Source organism: Enhydra lutris, unplaced genomic scaffold (genome assembly GCF_002288905.1).
Source record: "Enhydra lutris kenyoni isolate GAN:26980312 unplaced genomic scaffold, ASM228890v2 scaffoldscaffold25, whole genome shotgun sequence".
Lineage (NCBI taxonomy): Eukaryota > Metazoa > Chordata > Mammalia > Carnivora > Mustelidae > Enhydra > Enhydra lutris.
In genome coordinates this window covers 22044965-22067934 of record NW_019154109.1, presented here as the reverse complement: position 1 = coordinate 22067934, position 22970 = coordinate 22044965, and the positions used below count along the sequence as shown (strand labels likewise).

The 22970-nt window shown below is 42.8% G+C and overlaps 1 protein-coding gene across 1 annotated transcript in view; it reads right to left on the bottom strand.

Annotated features, from left to right (window-relative positions):
• LOC111151004 (serine/threonine-protein kinase MARK1) overlaps positions 1-22970 on the bottom strand; it is a 72561-nt gene that overhangs the window by 6526 nt on the left and 43065 nt on the right. Inside the window, exons 9-15 of the mRNA XM_022508695.1 lie at positions 19177-19276; positions 18017-18129; positions 14895-15048; positions 14397-14590; positions 7789-7889; positions 6336-6500; positions 5191-5442 (exon numbers count right to left, since the gene is read on the bottom strand). Of these exons, the coding sequence (XP_022364403.1) occupies positions 5191-5442; positions 6336-6500; positions 7789-7889; positions 14397-14590; positions 14895-15048; positions 18017-18129; positions 19177-19276 (1079 nt within the window). The remainder of the gene's footprint in view (positions 1-5190; positions 5443-6335; positions 6501-7788; positions 7890-14396; positions 14591-14894; positions 15049-18016; positions 18130-19176; positions 19277-22970) is intronic.

Below are 22970 nucleotides of genomic sequence, written 5' to 3'. Positions count from 1 at the left end.
ACACCGAGCTCTACAGCTTGAGCTGGAGGTTAGAGATAGAATGCCTTATCTATCTCAGGGTCTTTAACACCAGGCCTTTCTTGACAAACATGTTGTGCAAAAACCATTTTCCTCTCTGAGTCAGAAAGGACAAACAAGACATATTCTTACACTCAAACGGGGATTTCTTAAATGTCCAGTAACCGGCATTTTCATCGGCAAGTGTAATAATTCAGTGTTGTCTACACAAGCCTATCTTCATGATAGCACACGGACGTATCTTTAAAAAAATAAAATAAAAAAACAAGAGCTGGAAATGCATATCCTCGGGCACGTGTAGCCGTGCAGATGTCCTGGGGGGCGGCCCATCGGCGGGAAAGAAGGGCAGTGAGGCCGCTGCTCTAACAGAAAGGGGCGTGCGTCTCCCCGGGCTTGTGACCTACTTCTATTTCGCCGGCTAAGTCACTGTTAGTAGATACCTATTCCGCAGCTGCTGAACTTGAAGCATTAGGAATGAGGCTCTACTTCTCCTGTTCTCACTGTTCAAACAGCCACAGACTCCTCGTGTCCTCCCACCCCCTCATTCCTGCCGTCCTGGAAGCCGACGGAGACACCGACTTGAAGAGCGTCTGCCGCGTGGCAGTGGCTTCACCTAGTCCAGCCGCCCAGAGGGAGGCAGCTGGGGAGAGACAGAGCCCGCGGGCTGTCGGAGCACATGCAGGGCGGCAGGGCTCCCCGACACTGAACACTTAGAAAACACAGACAAAAGTGGCCAACTATCTTATACACAGCAATATATACTCAACTGAACTAATTTGGTTATTCCCTAATAAGAGAGCGCTATGGTTAAAAAATCATTAAGGTTGGGGCGCCTTGATGGCTCAGTGGGTTAAGCCTCTGCCTTCGGCTCAGGTCATGATCTCAGGGTCCTGGGATCAAGCCCCGCATCGGACTCCTTGCTCAGCGGGGAGCCTGCTTCCCCCTCTCTCTCTGCCTACTTGTGATCTGTCAAATAAATAAATAAAATCTTTAAAAAAAAAATCATATGGTTTGCTACAACCTCCAGTTTGTACAGTAGTTCAATGGAACTATCCAAACAAACGGTTCTCAATGCTGTTTAAAAGGTTTTTTTTTTAGGCTTTTGAAATAGTATTTCTACACTCTCCCGGATAGAGCACTCTAGTGTGAGTCACTTTCCTAATTGGAAAGTTCTTTCCTAAGACCACAAAACAACTCTCTCACATGGTCCTCTCAGCATACAGCCTTTTTACTGGCCAAGGAGAACTTAATACTAACGGGCTTCCTCTTTGTAACAGTGGTTTTCGAGTCCATGAATGATTAACTCCAAATTACTCTTTGCCCTTCCCTTCCTAAAGTTTAACAACCCAAATTTTCTTACCTTTTTCCCTATAACATCCTATCTTTTCCTCTTTTTAAGCATCTAGTGGCACATCAACTCAGTCGGTGCTAAAGCTGGCGAGGTGTCGGGGCTGTCGCTGTTGACATCATCCCATCAGATGAGGTCTGGTGGGGGTGGGGGCAGCTTGTAGCCAGACAACACCGTGACATCACCAGGGGGCCGCTGGTCACTCGGGGTGCCAGTGTGAGTCAAGGGGAAGTGAGGAAGGCAAAGGGAACAGACAAAAAGGCAGGGCTTGAACTCAGGATGCTCTTAAGAAGAGACAAGTGGGAAGGACGGACAATCTGGGAACTGGGGTGAGAATAATAAATAATAAGACTAGAATAGCTCCTGAACATCAGGAAATTCTCCCGGTTCCTTCCAGGCCTCAACCTTCCAGAAAGTTCAATATACTGAGCACACAGTTAGATCCACCACACTTCGGTTTGCTGGCTGCTGAGAACGCCGCAGTTCGCTCCTGGTACAGAAAGCAGCGCTCTGCGTGTGCTCCTGCACTGGGCCGTGCGTGCGGCCCACACACCCCTCTGCAGCTGCGCAGGCGACACGAGGGAAGACCGTGCCCGGCAGTGAGCACACACGCACTCCTAAAGCCAATGCTGTTCACATGGTGACAAGTGACCTCCGAGGAGAATTGGGAATTTTTTCTTTTCTCTAACCAAACCCCGAATTAATTAAAAATATGTCAAAAATTAAAAGACAAAAAAATCCTACCAAACTGCCAACAAAGGTTAGCAAACAACTTCTACCCTGGCCTCTTCTCCCCGAGCTGCCCCTCAAAAGGCTCTATGAAACGACACTGTTCAGAAGTTAACAAAGGCATCGTGGAACTTTGGAAATGTTCCTGTTGGCTCCCCTCAGAGGCCAGCTGGGCCACCCTTCACCCTCAGAGGACTTTCTATTTCAGGGCCTGCTTCCTTCAGAGCACTTACCGGGACTTACTATGACCTTATCTGTTAACTTTTAAAATTGGTCTTCCACACTATTCAACCACTCATTCCATAAATGTGTGAATGTCATGTCACGTGTCGCTGCAGGCCCTCAACATGCAGCAGCAGATTCAGCAGAGAACAAACAGGTAAAGCGGTGTGTGTGTGTGTGTGTGTGTGTGTGTGCGTGCGTGCGTGATGGTTTCAGGTGGTGTTAGGTGCTACGAAGAAAAACAAAGCAGGGAGAGGGCCGCTGCTAGAAGAGGCAGTGATTGTAAAGAGGGAATGGAGGAAGGGCTCGCTGGGGAAGGGACACTCCAGCAAAGACCCAAATGAGTGCAGAAGCAGCCAGCTGGGCAGGTGAGGGGATGGCGGGGGGAGAGGGAGGGAGGGAGGAGAGGGTTCCAGGGAGAAGGAACCGCAAACGCAAAACCTTGCATGGTGAGCCCCAGTGTGCACGAGGACACTCAGCTGCCCCATGTGGCCGGTGTGTGACCAGCAACGGGCGTGGGGAGAAGACGAGGTCAGAGCAGAAATGGCCAGACCACAGTGGCCTCCAAGCCCAGCGTGCGGGCTTCGAACTGTGTTCTGAATGGGATAAAAGCAAGCTGCGGGCTTTCAAGTGCGGACAGACCCTGTTGAGCACAGAGGAGGACAAGGGCAGAAGTGAGGAGGGCTGTTAGGCAGAAGACGAGCAGTGGGTTCGGTGACAGAGGCTGCGGTAGGAGTGACAGAAGAAGCTACGTCTGGGAGATGCTGGGAAGGCAGAGCCAACACCACAGGCCAGCAGCCTGGCACGTGGTCTGAGAACTAGAAGGAAGGCGTCACCATTACCTAATGTGGTGAAGAAAGAGGGAGGACCGATGTTGGGGGACGGTGGGGAGCTGGATTTTGGGCACAGTCTGTCTGGGAGTCTATGACAGCCATGTGGAGAGGCTGCATAGACAACCGGCTATGGGAGTCTCTAGTTCAGAGGTGCGATCTGGGCTAAAGACACAGGTTTGGGAGCTGTTCACGTAAGATGAATGTAAGGTCATCAGCCTGAATGAGATCCACAAGAGAGTGAGGACAGCCAGAGAAGAGAGCATGTCCAGAGCCCAAGCCCTGGGGCAGTCTGGTACTTCGAGGTCAAGGGGAAAGGCAAGGGAACCTGCAAAGAATCAGCAAAATGGCTGGAGATGGATAGTTGGAGAGGTGGGAGGAAGACCAAGAGCCAAGTGAGCAAAACGTTTGAAGGGCGCCATGCTGTGTGGTGGTAAGTGCTCCTGGGAAGGGGGCTCCCTCCGTCTCCCTCGCGGCTGGGGCAACGGCACCAGCAGGCGGCAGGTCCTCCCAGGTCTGTCACGTGGCTCTACAGCCATCCTCCATCCCAGGCTCCCAACAGACTTTCTCCCTGCCACGTTCTTGCTCGGACACTCTGTCCTAACCTCTTCTCCAGGGCTCTTTACTATGCTTCCTCTACAATCTATGCTTTCATTGCAAAGTAAAGAGAAATATGTTACACGTTGCTTAATGTATAATTAATAATTGAGCTTCTTGACTCAAAACCATTTTCCTTCACTTCAAAATTAATCCTGCCCTAGCCATGACTAATTAATCCTGGCTTTGAGTGATCAGCCAAATTCCACCCAGCAGAAACTACTGCTGATCCGACCAGGACCTTGAAGACGGTCAGACAGCACTAACTGTCCTGCTGACTCTGTGGTGAGCTTCCTTCCGGCTCTTTCTCTCTCCAGGTGTCATGCTGCGTGGTCGCTGCCCACATGGTACAACATCACCGTTGATATGGTTAGAAATCGATGTTGCACTTGAGCATTTAAAGTTTTAAATTCAGCTGGGGAGCCTGGGTAAACTGTCCATGAATAGCTCCAAGAAAAGGCGAGAGACTAAAGCTGCTGCTTCTCTTTGCAGCAACCGCTCTCTGAAATCCTAGAACACTAATAACCTGGATAATTAAGTATTTAATGAATTTTTTTAAGGCATGTGTAATAATTTCCTCCCTAGAATTTCTACCTCCTCAAACAAGTCTGTGGTACGGAGCTTTAGCTGCCCCCCACCCCACGGACAGCGGTGCCTTCCTCTGGCCTCACATTCTGCAACGCGTTCTGCTCGCTATCACGACGGCTGCTTACACGTCTGCCCCTTCCAGGACCGCAGGCGTCTGGAGCGCACAGATGTGGTCTTACTCATCTTTGTGTCCTGCTTGGCACCTAGCACAGGGCTCTGCACGTGTGGGATTTTGCAGGCCTTCAGGGGGACCTGATCATAGATCAAGTGGACATCCACCGGCATCGTGTTCAGCGACTTCCATCGTCAGTGCGTCAGGGAACTTTTGAGAAGAGCACAATTCTGTTTGATTAGAAGTTGACTATACTCGGACTCATTTTGTTTTTGCTGGGTTTTGGTGTTAAGCTTCTATGATGTTGAATTCCTAAGTGATCCATGTGACTCCAAAACAGAGGCTTGCTTCACAAGGAAGGAAATAAAGGGTAAACTACACATTATTGGTGAGCAATTTAAAAGTGGTCTGAAAAAATATTATTTGAAGGACAAATGGAAACTCATTATTTCCTTTTTTTTTTTTTTAAATCAAGGTGTTTGAGTAGGAGATAATCTGTTAAACATATTTTTGATGTCAGTTTTCCTCTTTCCACTCTCTTTTACAGAATTTAACAATTCCTATGTTGCCCATTTCTTTTCTTTGTCTTAGGGAAAAATACATCATGTCCTCCTTGATTTTCTTCTTCAAACTTCGGTAAAATGCCACGAAACCATTTTGGAAAATCACAGGAAAGGTGAAAGAAAAAACCGAGTCTCCTTTGCAATTCCTCGAGGAAACAAACACCACCGCACATCGGTACTGACCTGCGAACGAATTTGGATGTGATTTTGCTTATTATACCCGTGGATGTCCCCCTCCTGGCGTGTGCAAAGGCTCCAGGCTCGTGCGAGGGGGAGGCGGGTGGCCCGTTGTAGGCGGCACTGCGACGCTCCCGCAGCTGCTCCCCGTGGAAAGTGCTGCGGCTTGAGCTGCCCCGGGGGAAGCGGGTGCGGTCAGGGGTGCTGGCGCTAATACTGTGAGCAGAGGGGGAGGCGGCAGGCACTCTCTGCGTCGCACTGTTGGGACAAATTAAGTTAGGTTATTTGGAATAATGACTGAGAAAGCTTTCACTCATTCTAAATCTACCAAAATAAAACCAAGAACTACCAAAAACTTGCCATGGCTACCTTCCCTAGGTCCTGTTTCACCTGCTCCCATTAGAGATGCATGGGGGTCACCGTACTGAGGGGAGAGGGATGACATTTCAGTTCAAAACGAAATGCCTTTTACAGAAATATGGTTATTAAAGATGAAGTTATTGAAACAGGGATCTAAACACTTCAGAATTTAAACCATTCGGGAATGTGGAACATGAATGTTCCTCATCAAAAAGCATCTGAATGGAACCATTTCGTGTTCACAGTGCAGGCCTGGGGGACAACATGAGGCTTTGTGACCCCACTGATGTAAGTAACCCTTTAACGATGCTTCTGAACTTGAGAAATCCTAACACAGACAAATACTGGAAAAATGGACATATCATTTTAAACCTAAAAGGGTTCTTTGAGATCATCTGTTTCCCTGATAGAGGAAAAAAAAAGGCCAATTTCATTAAAAAAAAAGAAAGTAACTGGCAGCAGCCAGGGTTACCCAGACGTCTCCATTCCCAGTCTCTCGTAGATTTGTTTTTACACCATAAAAATTCAATTTACCTGAACGATAAATTGGGCAGCAATCCTTTATGGGTGGATTTAAAACAAAATCCTTAAAGAAAATTCCTTTAGAAAATGATTTAAATCATATGCAACATTTTGGAAAACAGGTAGGGTGTGGTGTGTTTATGTTATAATTCAACTTTTCCCCCTGCTACAGACACTGAATCTTCCCGGAACGCTCTCGATGTGATGGTGCTTATCATGTATTTTTGTAAGCCGCTATGTTCGGATACGCAATGCACCCAGCACGTTACCCGGGCCGGTAAGCTTCAGAGCCGTCTTTTATGGTTGGCAGTGTGACTTTAATAGGATGGCCAGAAGTGGACATGGACTTCTGGTGGCGGGGTCGTGCTGAGGGGATGGTGGGAGCCACAGCAGAGCCTGCAGAGGATATGCTACTGGCGGACATCTCCGTAAGGCTTTCGACAGAAAACAGTTGAGAAGACCATAGAAATGTAAAAGAGAAGAGAAATGGCAGTTTACTTAAATTTAAGAGATAGATTTTTAAAATCTAAATTGACTACACCTTTCATGACTGAGACACTTAAAAGAAATTAACATTAGTGGCATTATTAGTGACTAACAAACCAATATTCTTGCCAAAAAACGTACAGAGTGAATTTACCACTACCTTCCACGGAAAAGATCCTGCACACACTTGCTCTGTAACTGTGAATCTGAGAAGGACAATGAAATTACTCTCATGATCGGAGACCCTTTTCACTTTCCAAGAGTCATAGTTTGGTGGAATGTGTTGCTGTGGTTTGTTGTCCCTTATACAGTAAGAATTCATAATTACGACAAATACTATCTCTGGAAACATCATGAGAACACTTTCAGCTCGTACTAGTAATCAGTTAACTGTGGTACGTTAAAGGAGCTGCAGATCAGGACTGGGGAAGCGAGAAGGAGTGAAGTCAGAAATCAGTCCCCAAGTCCTTTTCTAGCTTAAAGGATCTTATGTCCAAGGGAGATAGATTTACCTCTGTACGCTTTATAATTACACTTACTTCACATGTCTATTAATTGGGAGGGAGCAAATGTTAAGCACAGTCTGTCCCGTCCACTGACATGACGAGGGATGGAGCTAAGAACAGAATTTTATGAGAACAGGCTCCCTGCTCTTTTGTACTATACTGATGAAGAGCCCTTAAAACTCACAAGGAAAAGCAGCTAAATTTTTAAAATAATAAACATACTATGACTTGTCATTATTTAAAATAAAACATGTTGAGGATTCCATGGTTCTCAATGATCAGCTAAGATGGCCAAATTTCTTTAGAGGAAGGAAAAGAAAACCTTCATGGTTTGGATACGATAATGGCATGACGGGAGGGGGAGGGGCAAGGAGGGAAGGCTAAAAAAAAAAAAGTAAAGTAAAACATAAAAAGGAAGCAGCAGGATAAGACAAATTAAGACGATCAGATTAGGAGGGGATAATCTGTTTTATCACATGGAAATATTTACTACCAGGCTTCGTGCAGCAATCAGTCCTCAGGTTAAGGGATTTACCGCCCGTTTTCCCTAAGCACGCTCCCATCCTTCCATCCTGGTACGGAAGGGGAGACGCCTTAGTGAGAATGGTTGGTTGCAGCTATAGCCTCTAGCAGTGCCTTTGCTCTTGACCCATGAGCTACAGGTGTTCTAGCAAGAGCAGTAATGCACGACGACAATGAAGTGGGCCCCACGTGATGCAGTGACAGTTACCTGCTGTCTTTTCCATTCTGCAATGCTGCGTACCGATCTGTGGTCCTTTCACAGACATACGTGTTCCTTCTTGCCATGCTACCTCCAGGATACACATTGCTCTTTAAGAAGGAAAAAAAAAAAATCCATCTTAAAATTCTAACTGTAGCTGTGGAAAGTCAAAGAAATGAATTTAGGAGGCAAAGGACTTTGGAAAAAAAAAAACCCGTCATAGAATTTTCATTTGTCAGACCTTACATGAACAAGCTAATCTCACACCACTCTCTCTCTGTTACATGGCAGGAGTGACAGGCAAAGCATGACAAGCTCATGATGGTTTTTTAGCTTGTCGTCCTGCAGCAGCAGTGAGCAGCTGTTTGGAAGCAATGAGAAAGCGGTTTTTATTTTCTCCCCTATAAACTGGCGGTAGGGAGAAGGATGGGGGAGTGGTATAGGCAGCTCTGTAGGGCCAGGAGCAAGAGACGACTCCACAAGAAATACAATCACAGACCAGAAACCTGTGGCAGTGACAGTGGTGGCCCCCACAAGCTTGCAGGCTGCCACTCTTCACCTGCTCAGGGAACCCCCACAGCCCACGGTAACGTAAAGGAGACGCGGTCTCCCGGGTCAGAGGCATGCTGCGGCCACCAACACCAACGGTGTGCCTCCCTCATTGCAGGTTTAGGCCAGGAGGCAAGCCAAGTATGAGCAGCTCCGGAGCAAAGAGAATAAGCAAAGACGGACAGCATCTCCTTACCACGCACACAACCACTGATCTGGAAACCTTGCTGTTGTGCCTGCCAAAGTCTTGACTAGTTACCAGTACTAGTTACCAGTACTAAACCATATGGGCATGATCTCCAAATGGGACGCATGCTCTTCTGCTGTTTAATCCTTACTCCAACAGAAAAAAAAAAATTCCCTATTCCTGGCTAATTTGGCTTTCACTGTTCTCTGAAACACATAACTAACTTAAAATTTGTTGAATCATAAGAGCTAGGATGTCTCGACTAAGTTTGGAGGAGCAAAAAAGCCTCCTATAAACAAAATTGTTTAAGTGCAGATTTCAAACTTTTCAACGGCTTAGGGTTCCTGGATGGAAGGAATTTTGTCACCATTTACATAAAAAACACAAAAGTGGGGCACCTGGGTGGCTCAGTGGGTTAAAGCCTCTGCCTTCAGCTTGGGTCGTGATCCCAGTGTCCTGGGATCGAGCCCCGCGTCGGGCTCTCTGCTCAGCAGGGAGCCTGCTTCCCTCTCTCTCTCTCTGCCTGCCTCTCTGTCTACTTGTGATCTCTATCTGTCAAATAAATAAATAAAATCTTAAAAAAGAACATAAAAGCTATAAAAGTGTGGTAGCAGAAGAGAGTAAGATCATTAAGAACATTTTTTAGGTAAGACAACTGTCTACGTTAAGTGAAGGCAAAGAAGCCAGTTTACTCTGGAGAGACCCATTATGAAAGTAGCTTGTGGCAAGTTCTTAAACTTTACTTTTGATAATTTCATTGTTTTGGCTAAACTGTCATATGAGTAACCTAACCGTGAACAAATTCCTGGTCAATTCCTTCTGGTCACTTGCAGTAACACTACTTTGCTTCTCAAAGTGCGATGGGTGACCAGTTTCTCTTTCAAGACTGTGCCTTCTGGGTTCGCCGTCCTCCCGCACCACCTTCCTTCCATTGTCCCTCGGCCGCCAGTGACACTCAGATGGAGCATTCCCCCAGGAAACAGGGATATGATCATGTAAAAGTTGCAGAGCACCGTCTCGCTGATCCCATGTGACAGACGTGCATCTATAAAATTAACTTTTAGAACTGGCCTTCAGTGAGGCTCTGTTTAGGATCTGGGGACTAGATCTAAAACCATTCTCGCAGAGCCCTGAACTCTTGGCCTGGAAACTGTCCTAAAGTGGATATACAAATTTTTCTGATTTTCCCAAGAAACCAGGCCTGTGTAGATAACTTCTCTGGGCCCATTTCATACTAACGTGATTTTATATAATTATACTATGATTTTTAGGAAAATGTTTTATACTATAATTATGGCACTCTCAGCCTAAGTCTCCCAGAAAGAAGTATCTCCTTCCCTTTGTTTTTTTTTTTTTTTTAAAGAAGGGGATTATAGTATTTTTAACAGGATGCAAAATTTTGTAGTTTTTCTTATTTACATATGTGATAAATAATATTGAAAAACAAATTTACAAGTTTTATCATATTTTTGATGAAAGAATAACGTAACATATTTGCAACTTCAAAACTCAACATCTGGCCTCCGAGTTTCTAGGTTAGCCAAGAGCTTACCATCGACTCCTACATGCAAGATTTCTGGATGGGAATTTCTTGAAGGGAAAAATACTAAGTTTGTTCTTCCTGCATATTACTGTGGAAAGACCCCTAAGGTCTCGCACAAATAGAAACACTCCCATCATTTAGAGTCTGTAATGTTGTGGGTGAGAACAATAGAAGAGATGATCACCAACAAATTTCACCAATCAATGATTACATCTAGTTAACTACTTACCTCAGAACTCCCCCCACTCTCATCATCACCCTTAAGTCATACGGTAGACTACAGTTAAGTCACACTGTCAACAGAATCATACTTAGAATTAAGAGCTTTTACCATTGATTGAAAAAGGCTCCTGATTTTATAAACATTAAATGCACTGTTAAACTATATCATCTACTAAATTATCTACCCATCTTTTCCATCAGAAAGTAAAAAACCATCAGACGGAGGTGGGTAGGGGGATGGGTTAGATAGGTGATGAGGATTAAGGGGGGGCACGTGTGATGAGTACCAGGTGTAGCATGGAAAAAAAAAAAGTAAAAACCCACGTCATCCCATTTGAGTGGATTACATATTTTCTATTATACTCCATTTATAGACAAATAATAGAGTCACTGGTAAAATGTTTGTTTTTTTTAATTAATATTTTATAATACGACAGAGCCTCGATTATAAATGCTCAAGTTCCTTTCTTTTAGACATTACCTCAAAGAAAAGAGATTAAAGCTGTGTATTTGGCTTTTGTACTTTGGGGTCAGCAAACTTTTTCTGTGAGGAGTCAGATGACAAACATTTTACACTCCGCAGGCCACGCCATCAATGTCACCCATAGTCTGAGAAATGCAAATTAAAAACAGAAGGGTATACTTTTTTGTTTTTTGCCCCTCAGGCAAAGACTTTTAAAGATCAATAATATCCAGTTGTTGATAAAGCTTGTGGAGATATAATGACTCTCTGATTATTCCAACCATTAAAATTACCCTGGCAGTATTTATTAAAAATTTAAATGAGCCTATTCCAAGGATACACACAGAGCCAGGAGCATCCATTAGCACAAGTTAGTGCCGTGGCTCTGGAGAGGGGATGGGAGAGAGGGTGGAGGCTTACACATTCCAGGGAACCACGGGCCACAAGGACTGAGGAGGGGGGTGAGCCACCTGAGGTAAACATGTCACCCAGAAACCAGATTCTGAGAATGTATATAACAGAAATGCAATAATAACCTAAGTGTACAAGAACGAATTTTCTGAAAAACTGAAAACTCTGAATATTCCACAAATAGTTGAAAAATTATGACAGCATGTCTATTAATACAGAGGAAATAAGGCTCTGGTCTTAAGAGGAGATCTAAGTGTTCTGATGTAAAAGGACCTGATAATATTATTAGTGAGAAAAATTAAAATGTAACAGAATATGGTCTAATTTTTACGAAAAAATAAATCCTGTATGTACATATATATTCATTTATGTTTTCTTTAAAAAGGAGATTCTATGAAGGAATTCATCCCAAACGATAACACTAGTTATATTGGAAGGTGAGAAAAGAAGGTAAGGGATGGGAAAGGGTAAACTATTAATTTTATCTGAGATGCTTCTAAACTGTTAAACAAGATATATTATTTTGGTTTCTCATATTGTCAAAATTAACACAGCAAATTAAGATAAATTTCGTACTAAGTGGCTCAGAACAAAATTTCTCTACCAGAACCTCCTGGCTTATATTTTTATTTCTTAAAGATGATAACTACGTGTGGCATAATTAACTGGAATTTAAACCAAGGTCTTAGTTTTGATGCTTCTTTAAATTCCTAAATATGCTGGGAACAGCCACTAAGTGCCTCAGCACTAATGATTCTGAGGAAGCTACCATGTCAACATACAACAAGAGATTATAAATAAGGGGAGATAAGGTTTACATGGGGAAGCAACAGGGAATGATACAAGACCGCGTACAACGAAGGGCTAAGTGATGTGCTACAACAATCAGAAAGACTGATGAGATCTGGAGCCTTCAGTCACAGAAGGGTCAACCCAGGAGATGGGTTGACCCTTGAAACGATCTGCAAAAATGGCATTTTCATAATGGGGGGGGGGCACCTTCAGACAAGAGCAGCACATAAAAACAGGGGTGGAAAGAGGCAGCTGAGTACGTCCCTGGGAAACTAAGACCAGCCTGAGATGAAGGACAGCTTGCTATAGCAAGTGGCACAAAACAGGGGACCAAATTTTTTCTTTCTGCATTGTGGGGTAATGATGCCTCAGAAACTGTCCTCTGGCTAATGTTTAGATAAAGGAAAATGATGGCCTGCCTAGGAAAATTACTTTTCTAAGTGATGTCTCAGACTCTGTGAAGTTGGCTGGTAGAGGGGGTTGTCTTTACCAGCTCTGAAAATGGGTATGCACACCCATTTCAGAGTCTAGGAGGCGCTAATCAAATCACATATTTTTAAAAAAGATATGGTTTCAATGAACTACATAAAACAGTGGGTGCTTGGGAGTTTAACTCAGTTGCAACTAAGGTTGTGTTAGGCTTTCTGGTTTTTTTTTTTTTTCCTTTTCTTTTTCTACTTTCCATAGGCTCAATTTTTTTTCTTCTGTTGGTTTAAAAGTTATAAATTCTATTTTTATTCTTATGTTGTTTGCCCTTAAGTCCCTGAACTCATGTTTGCTTAGCACTAGTGAGTTTTTAAACTTACCCCACTCTTCCCATCTTCTGTGAACAAGGCATATGCTCTTTCTCCTTTAACCTCCACCCCACGCCTACTTCCTGGATAGTGTCCAGAACACTGGTTCTGAATTTTCATGAATTTTCTGAGTTTTTTTCTTTTTTTGTGTATGCTACCACATACATACCTGAATAAGTTATCTGATCACTTTCAACTCCATATATTTTATGGCACCTCTCCAGATCCATTTCTCTTCCTGTAAGTGCAGTGCTCCTCAAACCATACAGTGTTAACAAATGGGTCCCTATGTAATAAGACTGGACATATTTTACACCAAAGAGTATACTTGTCATACCTTCACATTTAAATGACAGTTAGGCTAGATATAAAATTCTGGGTTCAATGTGATTTTCTTTGAGTGCTTAAAAAATACTGTTCCACGTATCTCCCTGAATCCATGTTACTTTTGAGTAATTTGAGGTCAGTCTGAATTTTGTTCCTGTTAAGGTCATCTGCTGTCTCATCCTGGAAACTTTCTAGAAGATTTCACTTTGTTTTTGGTGTGTATATGTTCCACTTTAATGGGTGCAGGAGTAGGTTTTCCTTCTGGCTTTCTGAGTCTTACTCATTTATTTATTTATAAGAGTGAGTGAGCAAGGGATGGGTGGGGCAGAGGGAGAGAGAGAGAGAAAAAAATCTCTCTCACAGAGCCTGATGCAGGGCTCAAGCTCATGACCCTATGATAATGACCTGAGCTGAAACCAAGACTTGATGCTTAACTGACTGAGCTACCCACAGCCCTCTGAATCTTTCTAAGTTTTTTCATCTTCCCTTGTTATTATTTCAAGTATTTCTTCCCCTTCACTGTGTGCTCTTTCCCTTCTAAACTCCTATTATCTAGATGTTTCCAATTCTACTTCTATCCTTCTTAGTATATCTTAGTTTTTTCTTTTGTATTTTCTTTTTATTCCTTCCTGCTGTCTTACAAGAGAAGGCTCCAATCTATCTTCTAGCTCCCATTATATAATTTCTACAGTTTGCCGGTTTTTTGTTTTTTGTGTTTAAGATTTATTATTTTTGAGAGAGAGCGCGTGCACACAAGTGGGAGAAGGGGCAGAGGCAGGGAGAGAGTAAGCAGACTCCCCACTCAGCAGGGGCCCCAACGTGGGGCTCGATCCCAGGACTCTGAGATCATGACCTGAGCCGAAATCCAGAGTCGGACGCTCAACGGACTGAACCACCTGGGTGTCCCTACAAATTTGCTGTTTTAAGTGAATACTAGGAGCTAACTTCATAAATTAATCATTCATGGAGTCTGCCTTCATTGAGCTGCTTATTTGTAAATATAAAATTAAATGCACCAATGTAGTTTTAAGTAAATGTTACAAACAGGAAAAATGAGGCAGGAACGCTTAATGTACCATTTTACAGTGAGGTTTTTAAATCTTACTTTGAGGTAAGTGTTATTTTAAGAATTCATATTTTATATTTTTGTTCTTAAAACGCAATCATGAGAAGCTTGGCCTCCTTTGCATGTTATTTAAATGTATGACTCACTTTAAAATTTTGAAACATGTTTTTAGAAAAAGATAAAGTTTTTTAAAGATTGTACAAAAAAAAAATGCAACAACAAATAACTCCAGCAAACTGCGAGATGCCAGGATAATTACTCACACTTGGAATAGTTGAAGACTTTTTCCTTTCTGGCCCCACCAGAGGGCTCGCAGTCATCTCGCTTTTGGATCCAACCGTGGTGCTGCCGAGTTTCCGAGCGAGGTCTTTATCCCACTCCTCTTTCTGCTCACTCTCCACGCTGTTAGCCTGAGGCCGTTTGGTATAGGATACGGCAGGGGGAATGGACGGACCAGCTACAACAGAATTAAGGAGCATAATTAGCTGAAAATCAACTGACACAGTTTCTCCTCACGAACAAAAACTCTAAATTAAAAATACCTTTATTTGCATATTTTATACTTGGTACTAACATTAAACTGTTTGATTACAAAAATTAGGTCAGTCCCTGAAAAGGGGATTGTATTAATGGTGCAGTAAGTAATACAGATCTGTGATAATGGATGACACAAGCACATGAAGACGGGACCGCACAATGCTCAGTGAGCACAAGTTTGGGGAGGACTGCTCTGTCTTCTCGCTTATTGGACTTTCCCCCACCATGATCGCTGAAACGCCGCTGCTTCTGGTTTGCGGAGATGCTCCGCTGGACCTTCAGGTGAGCCGGGGACTGAAGGCTGCTGTTGTTCAGGTCACTGCTGGGCCGTGACCTCGGACACAAGCTTCCGCTGGACAATGATTCACCACCTTCAAACTATAAGAAGAAGACAGTGCATAAAGATTTAATTTATTTATTTGAGAGAGAGAGAGAGAGAGAGAGGGTGAGTGACACAGAGCACAAGCAGGAGTGGGGAGTGGCAGAGGCAGAAGGAGAAGCAGTCTCCCTGCCGAGCAGGGAGCCCTACACGGGACTCGATCTCAGGACCCTGGGGTCAGGACCTGAGCTGAAGGCAGACACTTAACTGACTGAGCCACCCAGGCGCCCCTGCACAAAAATTTAAAAATAAAAATGTTTATGCAAACAATATGCACTCTTGCTTGATATTCGAATCTATTCCAAGCCACACAAAGAATAATCAGAACTGGGGAAAAAAAAAAAAGTTTGGATACAAAACTGCAAGCTGGTGACCAGTGGGGGAGCGAACTGGCTATCTGCGTCTGTGAGTACATGGGCGTTTCTGTGATCGCATACGAATGGCTTTGGATCCTTAGTTTAGTCAAAACACCAAATAACAGGGGCGCCTGGGTGGCTCAGTAGGTTAAGCCTCTGCCTTCAGCTCAGGTCATGATCTCAGGGTCCTAGGATCGAGTCCCGTATTGGGCTCTCTGCTCGGCAGGGAGCCTGCCTCCTCCTCTCTCTTTCTCTGCCTGCCTCTCTGCCTACTTGTGATCTCTGTCTGTCAAATAAATAAATAAAATCTTAAAAAAAAAAAAAAAACCACCAAATGACAGCTACCAATTACGGAATAGCTATTATGTAACAGGCACCCTGCTAAGTATGTCAGGGCAATGGTGCCGGTGTCTATTAACCTCAACTTCACAGATGGAAAAACTGCAGTTCAGAGAATGAAGGGATATCTTTGGGATTCCAACTTAAGCATAACTGGGATTCAAACTTAGGATAAAATCTACAATTTTAACTCCACACACACGTTTTCTACCATATTTACGGAGCAAAACTTGGTTTGTTGGCTCTGATTAAAAACTGCATTTATTCAGATAAGCACAGTAAATTGGGCTTTGACACACTACCCTCTCCTCGTAACACTAAAGATGTTTGTAGCTGGCAACTTCTCCCGGAATCACTGGCACCCCAATGGAAAAATCTAAATTCGTATGTAAAGATACTCATGGCAAATAGCAAAGTAATTTTGATGATGAAATTGGTAATAGATAACACACAGTAATGCGCCAGGAACTGTTTGTTCTAAGCACGGTGGAAATATTAATTCATTTAACCCTCTCGATGACCCCCAGAGCTAAGTACTATTCCCTATCTTCATTTCAGGGACCAGAGAGCTGAGGCACAGAGAAATTCAGGACAGCGCCCAAGCTGCGCAGTCAGTCAGCGGCTGTGCTGGGGTGGGGGAAGGGGGATTCAGACCCAGGGAACCCGGCTCCGAAGTTCAGGCTCTTACTACTTAGAGTAGCCTCATTAGTTTATACTCATACAATTCAAAGTTCATTTTAATTCACACCTGGGTGGGTTGTATACTTGTAATGCTATGGCTCCTTTTACATTTAAATTAATAGGAAAATTAAAGATCTCAGGAGTGAAATCTAAAGGCTAAGTAGAAACAGGTCAAAGACTTCAGAAATAACGATTTGTACTATTTCCCACTTCTTAAAATTCTCTTAATTTGGCTTCTTTGATACCACTTCTCCAACCATCAGGGGCCTCCACTGAGCCCCCCTCCTCCTTTGGAACAACAGTGCCTACCGGGTAGGGGCCTGAGAGGGTGACAGGCATTAACTCGAGTGGAGTCCTCAGAGCAGCTGCTGGCGCGAATGGTGTGCTCCTCTGACCACAGCTCCCAAACCTATTAATGCTGCTCAGGTCACTCCCTCCAAGCCCGATCTGTGTATCCGATGTATCCAAACGTCTCCTGAACAGCTCCACCCAACAGGAAATCTCAAGTTCAATCATCCCAAACAGAATGAACTTCCCATCTTCCCCTGGAAATCCACTCTTTTCATATCCTGGCAAATACATCTTACAAAACCAGTCACCTATGCTGGAAACTTGAAGGTCTCTCACACCCTCACTTCCAAAGATTACACGTCCTGTTAAATCTCACTGCTGTGGGTGCCTGTCCTCCTCTGCATCACAGAGATACCGCGCCTGCCCTTGACCAGGGCCGCGGCACCTGTACCACACCGCTGACTGCGCATCTCCCCTCCAGACCCAGGGCTCCCTGAGAGCACAGACTTTCTTATCTTCCTGGGTGCAGTACACAGCGTGGTTTCCAGGACAGAACAGACCCAATAAATGTCAGCTGAATGTACTGCCTCACTAATAGTTACTATCTAATTAAAAATAATTTCAGCCTATTTCTATAAAATGCCTCCCACAGATGTCTAATCGTTAACAAACTGTCCATGCTCTTGGCTCTGTTCTTGACTCTCAATTTATACCTTTATATTTGCTGTCCCAAAGGATCACTTGCTTTTATGGTTCAACCACCATCTGCACACAGTTACTTCCTGAATCTATCTCCTTATTAGAGATCTCTCCTGGCCTTGAGAATTCCCAACTGCCAGTACCAAAGCCACTTGATGTTCTACAAGGCAAAATATCATCAAACGGCCTTTTCCTAGTCCCATCTTTTTAAAATCATCTCAGACATCTGTTTTGTCTTAAACGCCATCCCTCCCTCTGTTTCGGTCACTGTGTTTTCTGCACACCCAGAATGACCACGTTAGCTGTGGCAGGCCTGCGGCTTGGGGACACAACTCCAGGGGAGCTCATTCTTAAAGACGGGATGGTGTGAGCCTCTCAGAGCTAAGCAGAGCACGTGGTCTGCTCTTTCAGAGCAGAATCTCCCTGGGGACTTGGAAATGAGACCAGTTTGTAACTTAGCATCTTGAGTTTGAATTCTGAAAGTAAGACTGTTAGGCCCTTTATATTATTTCTGATACCACACAGAATAAAGTTGTTTTATCTTAGCTGTCACTTGGCTCAAGAAATAATTAACATTAATCTAAAAAGGTAAAGAACTTACTTCAGGTGGTTTTCTACCTAGAAGAATATAAGTAGCCATAATTTCATCATATTTCTGATTTATTAAGGCGTCATTTATCTCATCTCGAGCAAAACCCATGGTGACCATGATGTCTGGAAATAAAAAAAAGCAATTTTTCTGAAAATGGGTTTATTTTTGTAAACAAATTAACACATAAGCAAGCTTGCCAACATAAAATATGAAAACTAAATTTTGAAATGTTAAAGTATAATGTAACTATAAAAACTTCTGGATCATTAATATATAGATACTGCATATTTAGATCTTGTATATTGATAATTTTTCATGCAGGAACTATCTGTATCATGGGATTCATGCTCATGGTGGGTCTGTGTCTCAGCACCTAATGCATTCCTGAGTTGAGTGCCTTTGTCCAGCCAGAGACACACCACCTGTGACACAAAATCCCTTCTCTCTTTATCTCTTAACACACTCTCAGCCACGCATAGTGTGGTTTCTCTCATCTCTTAACAATTTCTGCTTTCTGGTATGAAGGCAGGTTGACTCTTCTTTGGAAGGCTTGAATTCCACGGTTGTTCTGACTGGATTCCAAACACTCTAGAATCACACGCCTTCCCTGGGTCCTCTGCTCTCAAGTCAGAGAGGGGAAAAAGCAGAGATGACTCAGGTTGAGTCTCTGACAGCTTTGGTAATAGAGAGAGAAATGCAGAGAACAGGCTGGAAGCAGAGCGCCCGGCTAGGTGTGGGAGGAAGCACCCTGCCGAGACACTGGAAAATTGAGAGGGAGAGCCAAAGTGTTCATCCTTTCAGCTCCAGTGCCTCCACATTTTCGGCTAAGATACATGCTATGTTTTGCAGCTACTTAATAGTCTGATCAGTACTGATACTTAAACAGTCATTCCTCCTGTTAGGAATGGCTGAAAGAAAACAACCAGGTTCATCCACATTATTTTAATTTTTGTATCACTGTTGCCAACAACTGAATTGGATTATAACATAAAAGCAGACAAACTTGAAATCTGTAATGTTCGGTGTATGTTGATGGAAAGAAAAGATGACAATGCAAGTATTTTTCAAATAAAAATTGTTTCCTATTTATATTTTAAAAACCTATTTTGGTAGACGACTGGTCTCTTCAAGCATAAGCCCAGCACATCTCACAGTGTTTAAATACTTACCTATTCTTTTCGTGTCATTGAAATCTGGTTCAGGCTCAGTATATGGCTTTAGCTCTTCTTCCTCGTGACCAACATTCATCCACCGATCTTTCATTATTTGCTAGGAAATAAACTTTACATTATGTTTGGCCAATCAGAACATTCCACCATTGACTTTAGCTCTATTTTAGTAAATGTGCAATTAATTGCTTTGCTCAATGAGAACCATGATGTCTTCTATCTAAAGTTATTTTCCTAATTGATTAGCAGGCCAACAAGAGGCGTAGGACTTTGGGACACACTTACATATCTTACAACAAGTACAACTATCATCCTGCACACTCACCAAATGTATCCATTCAAATAACTTGCTGCCCATGTTCCTTGAAAAGGAGTATCTTCTCATTTAACCTAAGGACCTATTGATTTCAACCTCTCCTTCATAGTATTACATTTAGATGAGACTGTTCCTTTTTGCTGGTCTTTTACCAAATATACAAATACCTGTATTTTAAAATCACCATTTGTTAAGACATTAGGAAAGCAGAGATCATGGGGAGTGGAAGAAGTGAGGGTTAGTCAGTAAAGACAGCTCAGAGAAGATGGAAGGGGAGAATGGTCAAAATGGAAGCCTAGAGTTGGGGATGAGCAGGAATCAGGATGAAGACAGGGACGGGTGTGAATTACAAGAGTCACATTTAAGTGAGGTTGTAAAACGAGAGTCAGTCCCAGGTTGTTAAAAAGCAACCTAGTGGAGGCATCCGATGGAATGGGAAAATATTCACAACCATATATCTGATAAGGGGTTAATAATATATATGTACGGAAAATCCTATAACTCAGGAACAACAAAACTGCCTGATTAAAAAAAAAAGGGCAAAGGACTTAAACAGATATTTCTCCAAAAGAATACAGACCAAGGGCCAAAAAGCACATGAAAAGATGCTAACATCACTAATCATCAGGGAAATAAAAAACCACGATGAGGTATCACACGTCTTATCTGTGGCTACTATCGAAAAAGATGAAAATAATCGGCACGGGTGAGCACGTGGAGAACCCTGACCCCTTGTGCACTGCTGGGATGGCTCAAATGATGTCACTGCTCCTGTAAATAGTATGGGGGTTCCTCAAAACATTTAACAGAACTAAAGACATGATCGAGTAATTCCGTCTCTGTGTATATATCCAAAAGAACTGACACAGGAGCCTGAAGGGTATTTGCACAGCCGTGTCCACTGCACCATTACGCGCAACAGTCAAGATGTGGGACAACCTAAATGTCCGATGGATGAATGCACAAAGAAAATGCAGCCACAGACGACGGAATGTTATTCAGCCTTAAAAAGAATGCAATCCACATGCTATATTGTGGATGAAACTTGTGGCCATTTCTCAGTGAAATAAGCTGGCCACAAAAAGATAATAATTATATGAGAGTGTCTAAAGTAATCAAACTCCTAGAAACGGGCAGTAGAATCGAGTTTGCCATGGGCTGGGAGAGGGAGCAACAGGGAGCAACAGGGAGCTAGCTGCTCAGTGGTACAGAGTCTCACTCATGTGAGGGGAACAAGATTCAGAGATCTGCTGTGCGACAATGGACACAGAGGTGACAATACTGTAATGCACTCTTAAAAGTGTAAAGAGTATACATTCGTGTGTGTGTGTTTTTTTTTTTTTTTTTTTTTTTTTAACTACATATACAAAAAGGCAACTAGTGGGGAGTAATTCTGGGGAAATGATTCTTTATTAATTTAGAAAAATTTTTAACATGTTATGACTATTGAATTCTAGGTTTCCATTCAGGAATGTTTTAGGTGTTGATATATTCATATTCTTTGTTCAGGTCCTGCAAAGTATATTCTCCATCTCTAAATTTTACCTGTCAATATTCTACTAATCAGAAAAATAAAATTCCATATAGAGATCCTTCTGAGGTTGTTTGCTCAGATACCTTCCCCTCATTTAATAATATTTAGCTAAAATCATTCACTAGAAGACAGAACTCCAGAGCAGGCAGGTCTCTAAGAACTGGAATCTGTAAGAATGCTGCTGTTCTGGATGGGAGGAATTTTCCAAAGGTTTGGGTTACATGATACACATTTCAATGCAAATTTGTACATAATTCATATATGCTTAAAATTATTCAGACATGTAACTCTTAACAGATATCACCACTAACTTTCTTCTTTTCCCCCCTATTTTTATTGAGATCTGAATGACATAAACTTTGTATTAGTCCAAAATATATGACATAATAATTTGATATATAAACACATATATACAAATATTATGAAATGATCACCACAGTTAACATCCATCACTTCAGTTACAATTTTTTTCCTCATGAGAACTTTCAAGATGTAATCTCTTAAATAAGTCAATCAGAGAAAGACAGTTTTCATATGATCTCACTGTTAACGTGGAATTTGAGAAACTAGGCAGAGGATCCTAAGGGGAAGAGAGGAAAAAATGAAACAAGACGAAACCAGAAACCAGAGAGGGAGACAAACTGTAAGGGACTCTTAATCTCAGGTTGCTGGAGGGGATGGGCATGGGAGGGATGGGGTGGCTGGATGATGGACATTAGGGAGAGTATGTGCTATAGTGAGGGCTGTGTATTGTGTAAGACTGATGATTCACAGACCTGTACCCCTGAAACAAATAATACATCATATGTTAATAATAATAACAAAAAAGATCTGCTATCTTATCAGCTTTCAAATACAAAATACAGTATAATGAACCAGAGCCGCCATGTTGTACATTACATCCCTGCGACTGACTCATCTTATAACTGGAAATTTGTACCTTCAGACCACTTTTACTTATTTCACCCACCCACCATTGCCCACCTCTGGAGAACCCCATTCTGTTCTCATTTTTCTAAATTTGTTTGTTTGTTTAGTTTCCATGTATAAGTAAGATCATACAGTTTTTGTCTTTCTCTGATTTATTTCACTTAGCATAATGTCTCCAAGGTCCATCCATGTTGTCCCAAATGGCAGGATTACTTTCTTTTTTCTGCTTCTAAGAATATACCCAAAGGAGACAAAAATCACTATTTTGAAGAGATATCTGCACTCCCATGTTCACTGCAGCAACACTTACAATGCCTAAGACACGCAAGCAATCTAAGTGTCCACTGGCAGATGAATGCATAAAAAAATACAGTGTACATTGACGTCAGAAATTTAAGTACCTTATCCAACTCATTTAAATAAAAGTAGACTGATTACAATCTTAAAAAAATAATCATGTTGTCACTAAGTCTTTAGTGATTATTCATCAATAAAGAAAAGTGTTGGGAGGGGGCCCATCAGGAAGAAAAAAAAAAAAACAAAAAGGAAAAAGCAGAGCTGCCAACACCAGCTACACCATTTCCCAAAATACTAAGGTCCTTCCTTCCTGTTCCTCATCTCCCCCTTCTCAAATAGTATGTCTGGCTGAAGAACTGGGCCCCAGGATCTGTAGAAGTAAAATTCCGCTGTCTGGGGAAAAAAAAAATTAAATAAAAAAATTAATTAATTAATTAATTAAAATAAAACAAAATAAGATAAAATAAAATAAAATAAAATTCTGCTGTCGGTAGAACCTCCCAGGTTGGAGGGGGAGTACATAAAACTCCTCGAAGCCCACACCAGCCCACGCCAGGACCGCTCCACAGCGCCTGCGACCCCGTCCCCCGCGCTCCAATCCGGCCGCCGCCCCGCCTCCCCGCCCGCCGCCGGCTCCGATCAGGGGGCGCTCGGCCGCGCAGCTCAGCCGAAGCTTAAACACGAAAGCCTTTCCACGTGTTTAAAATGAACAGAACC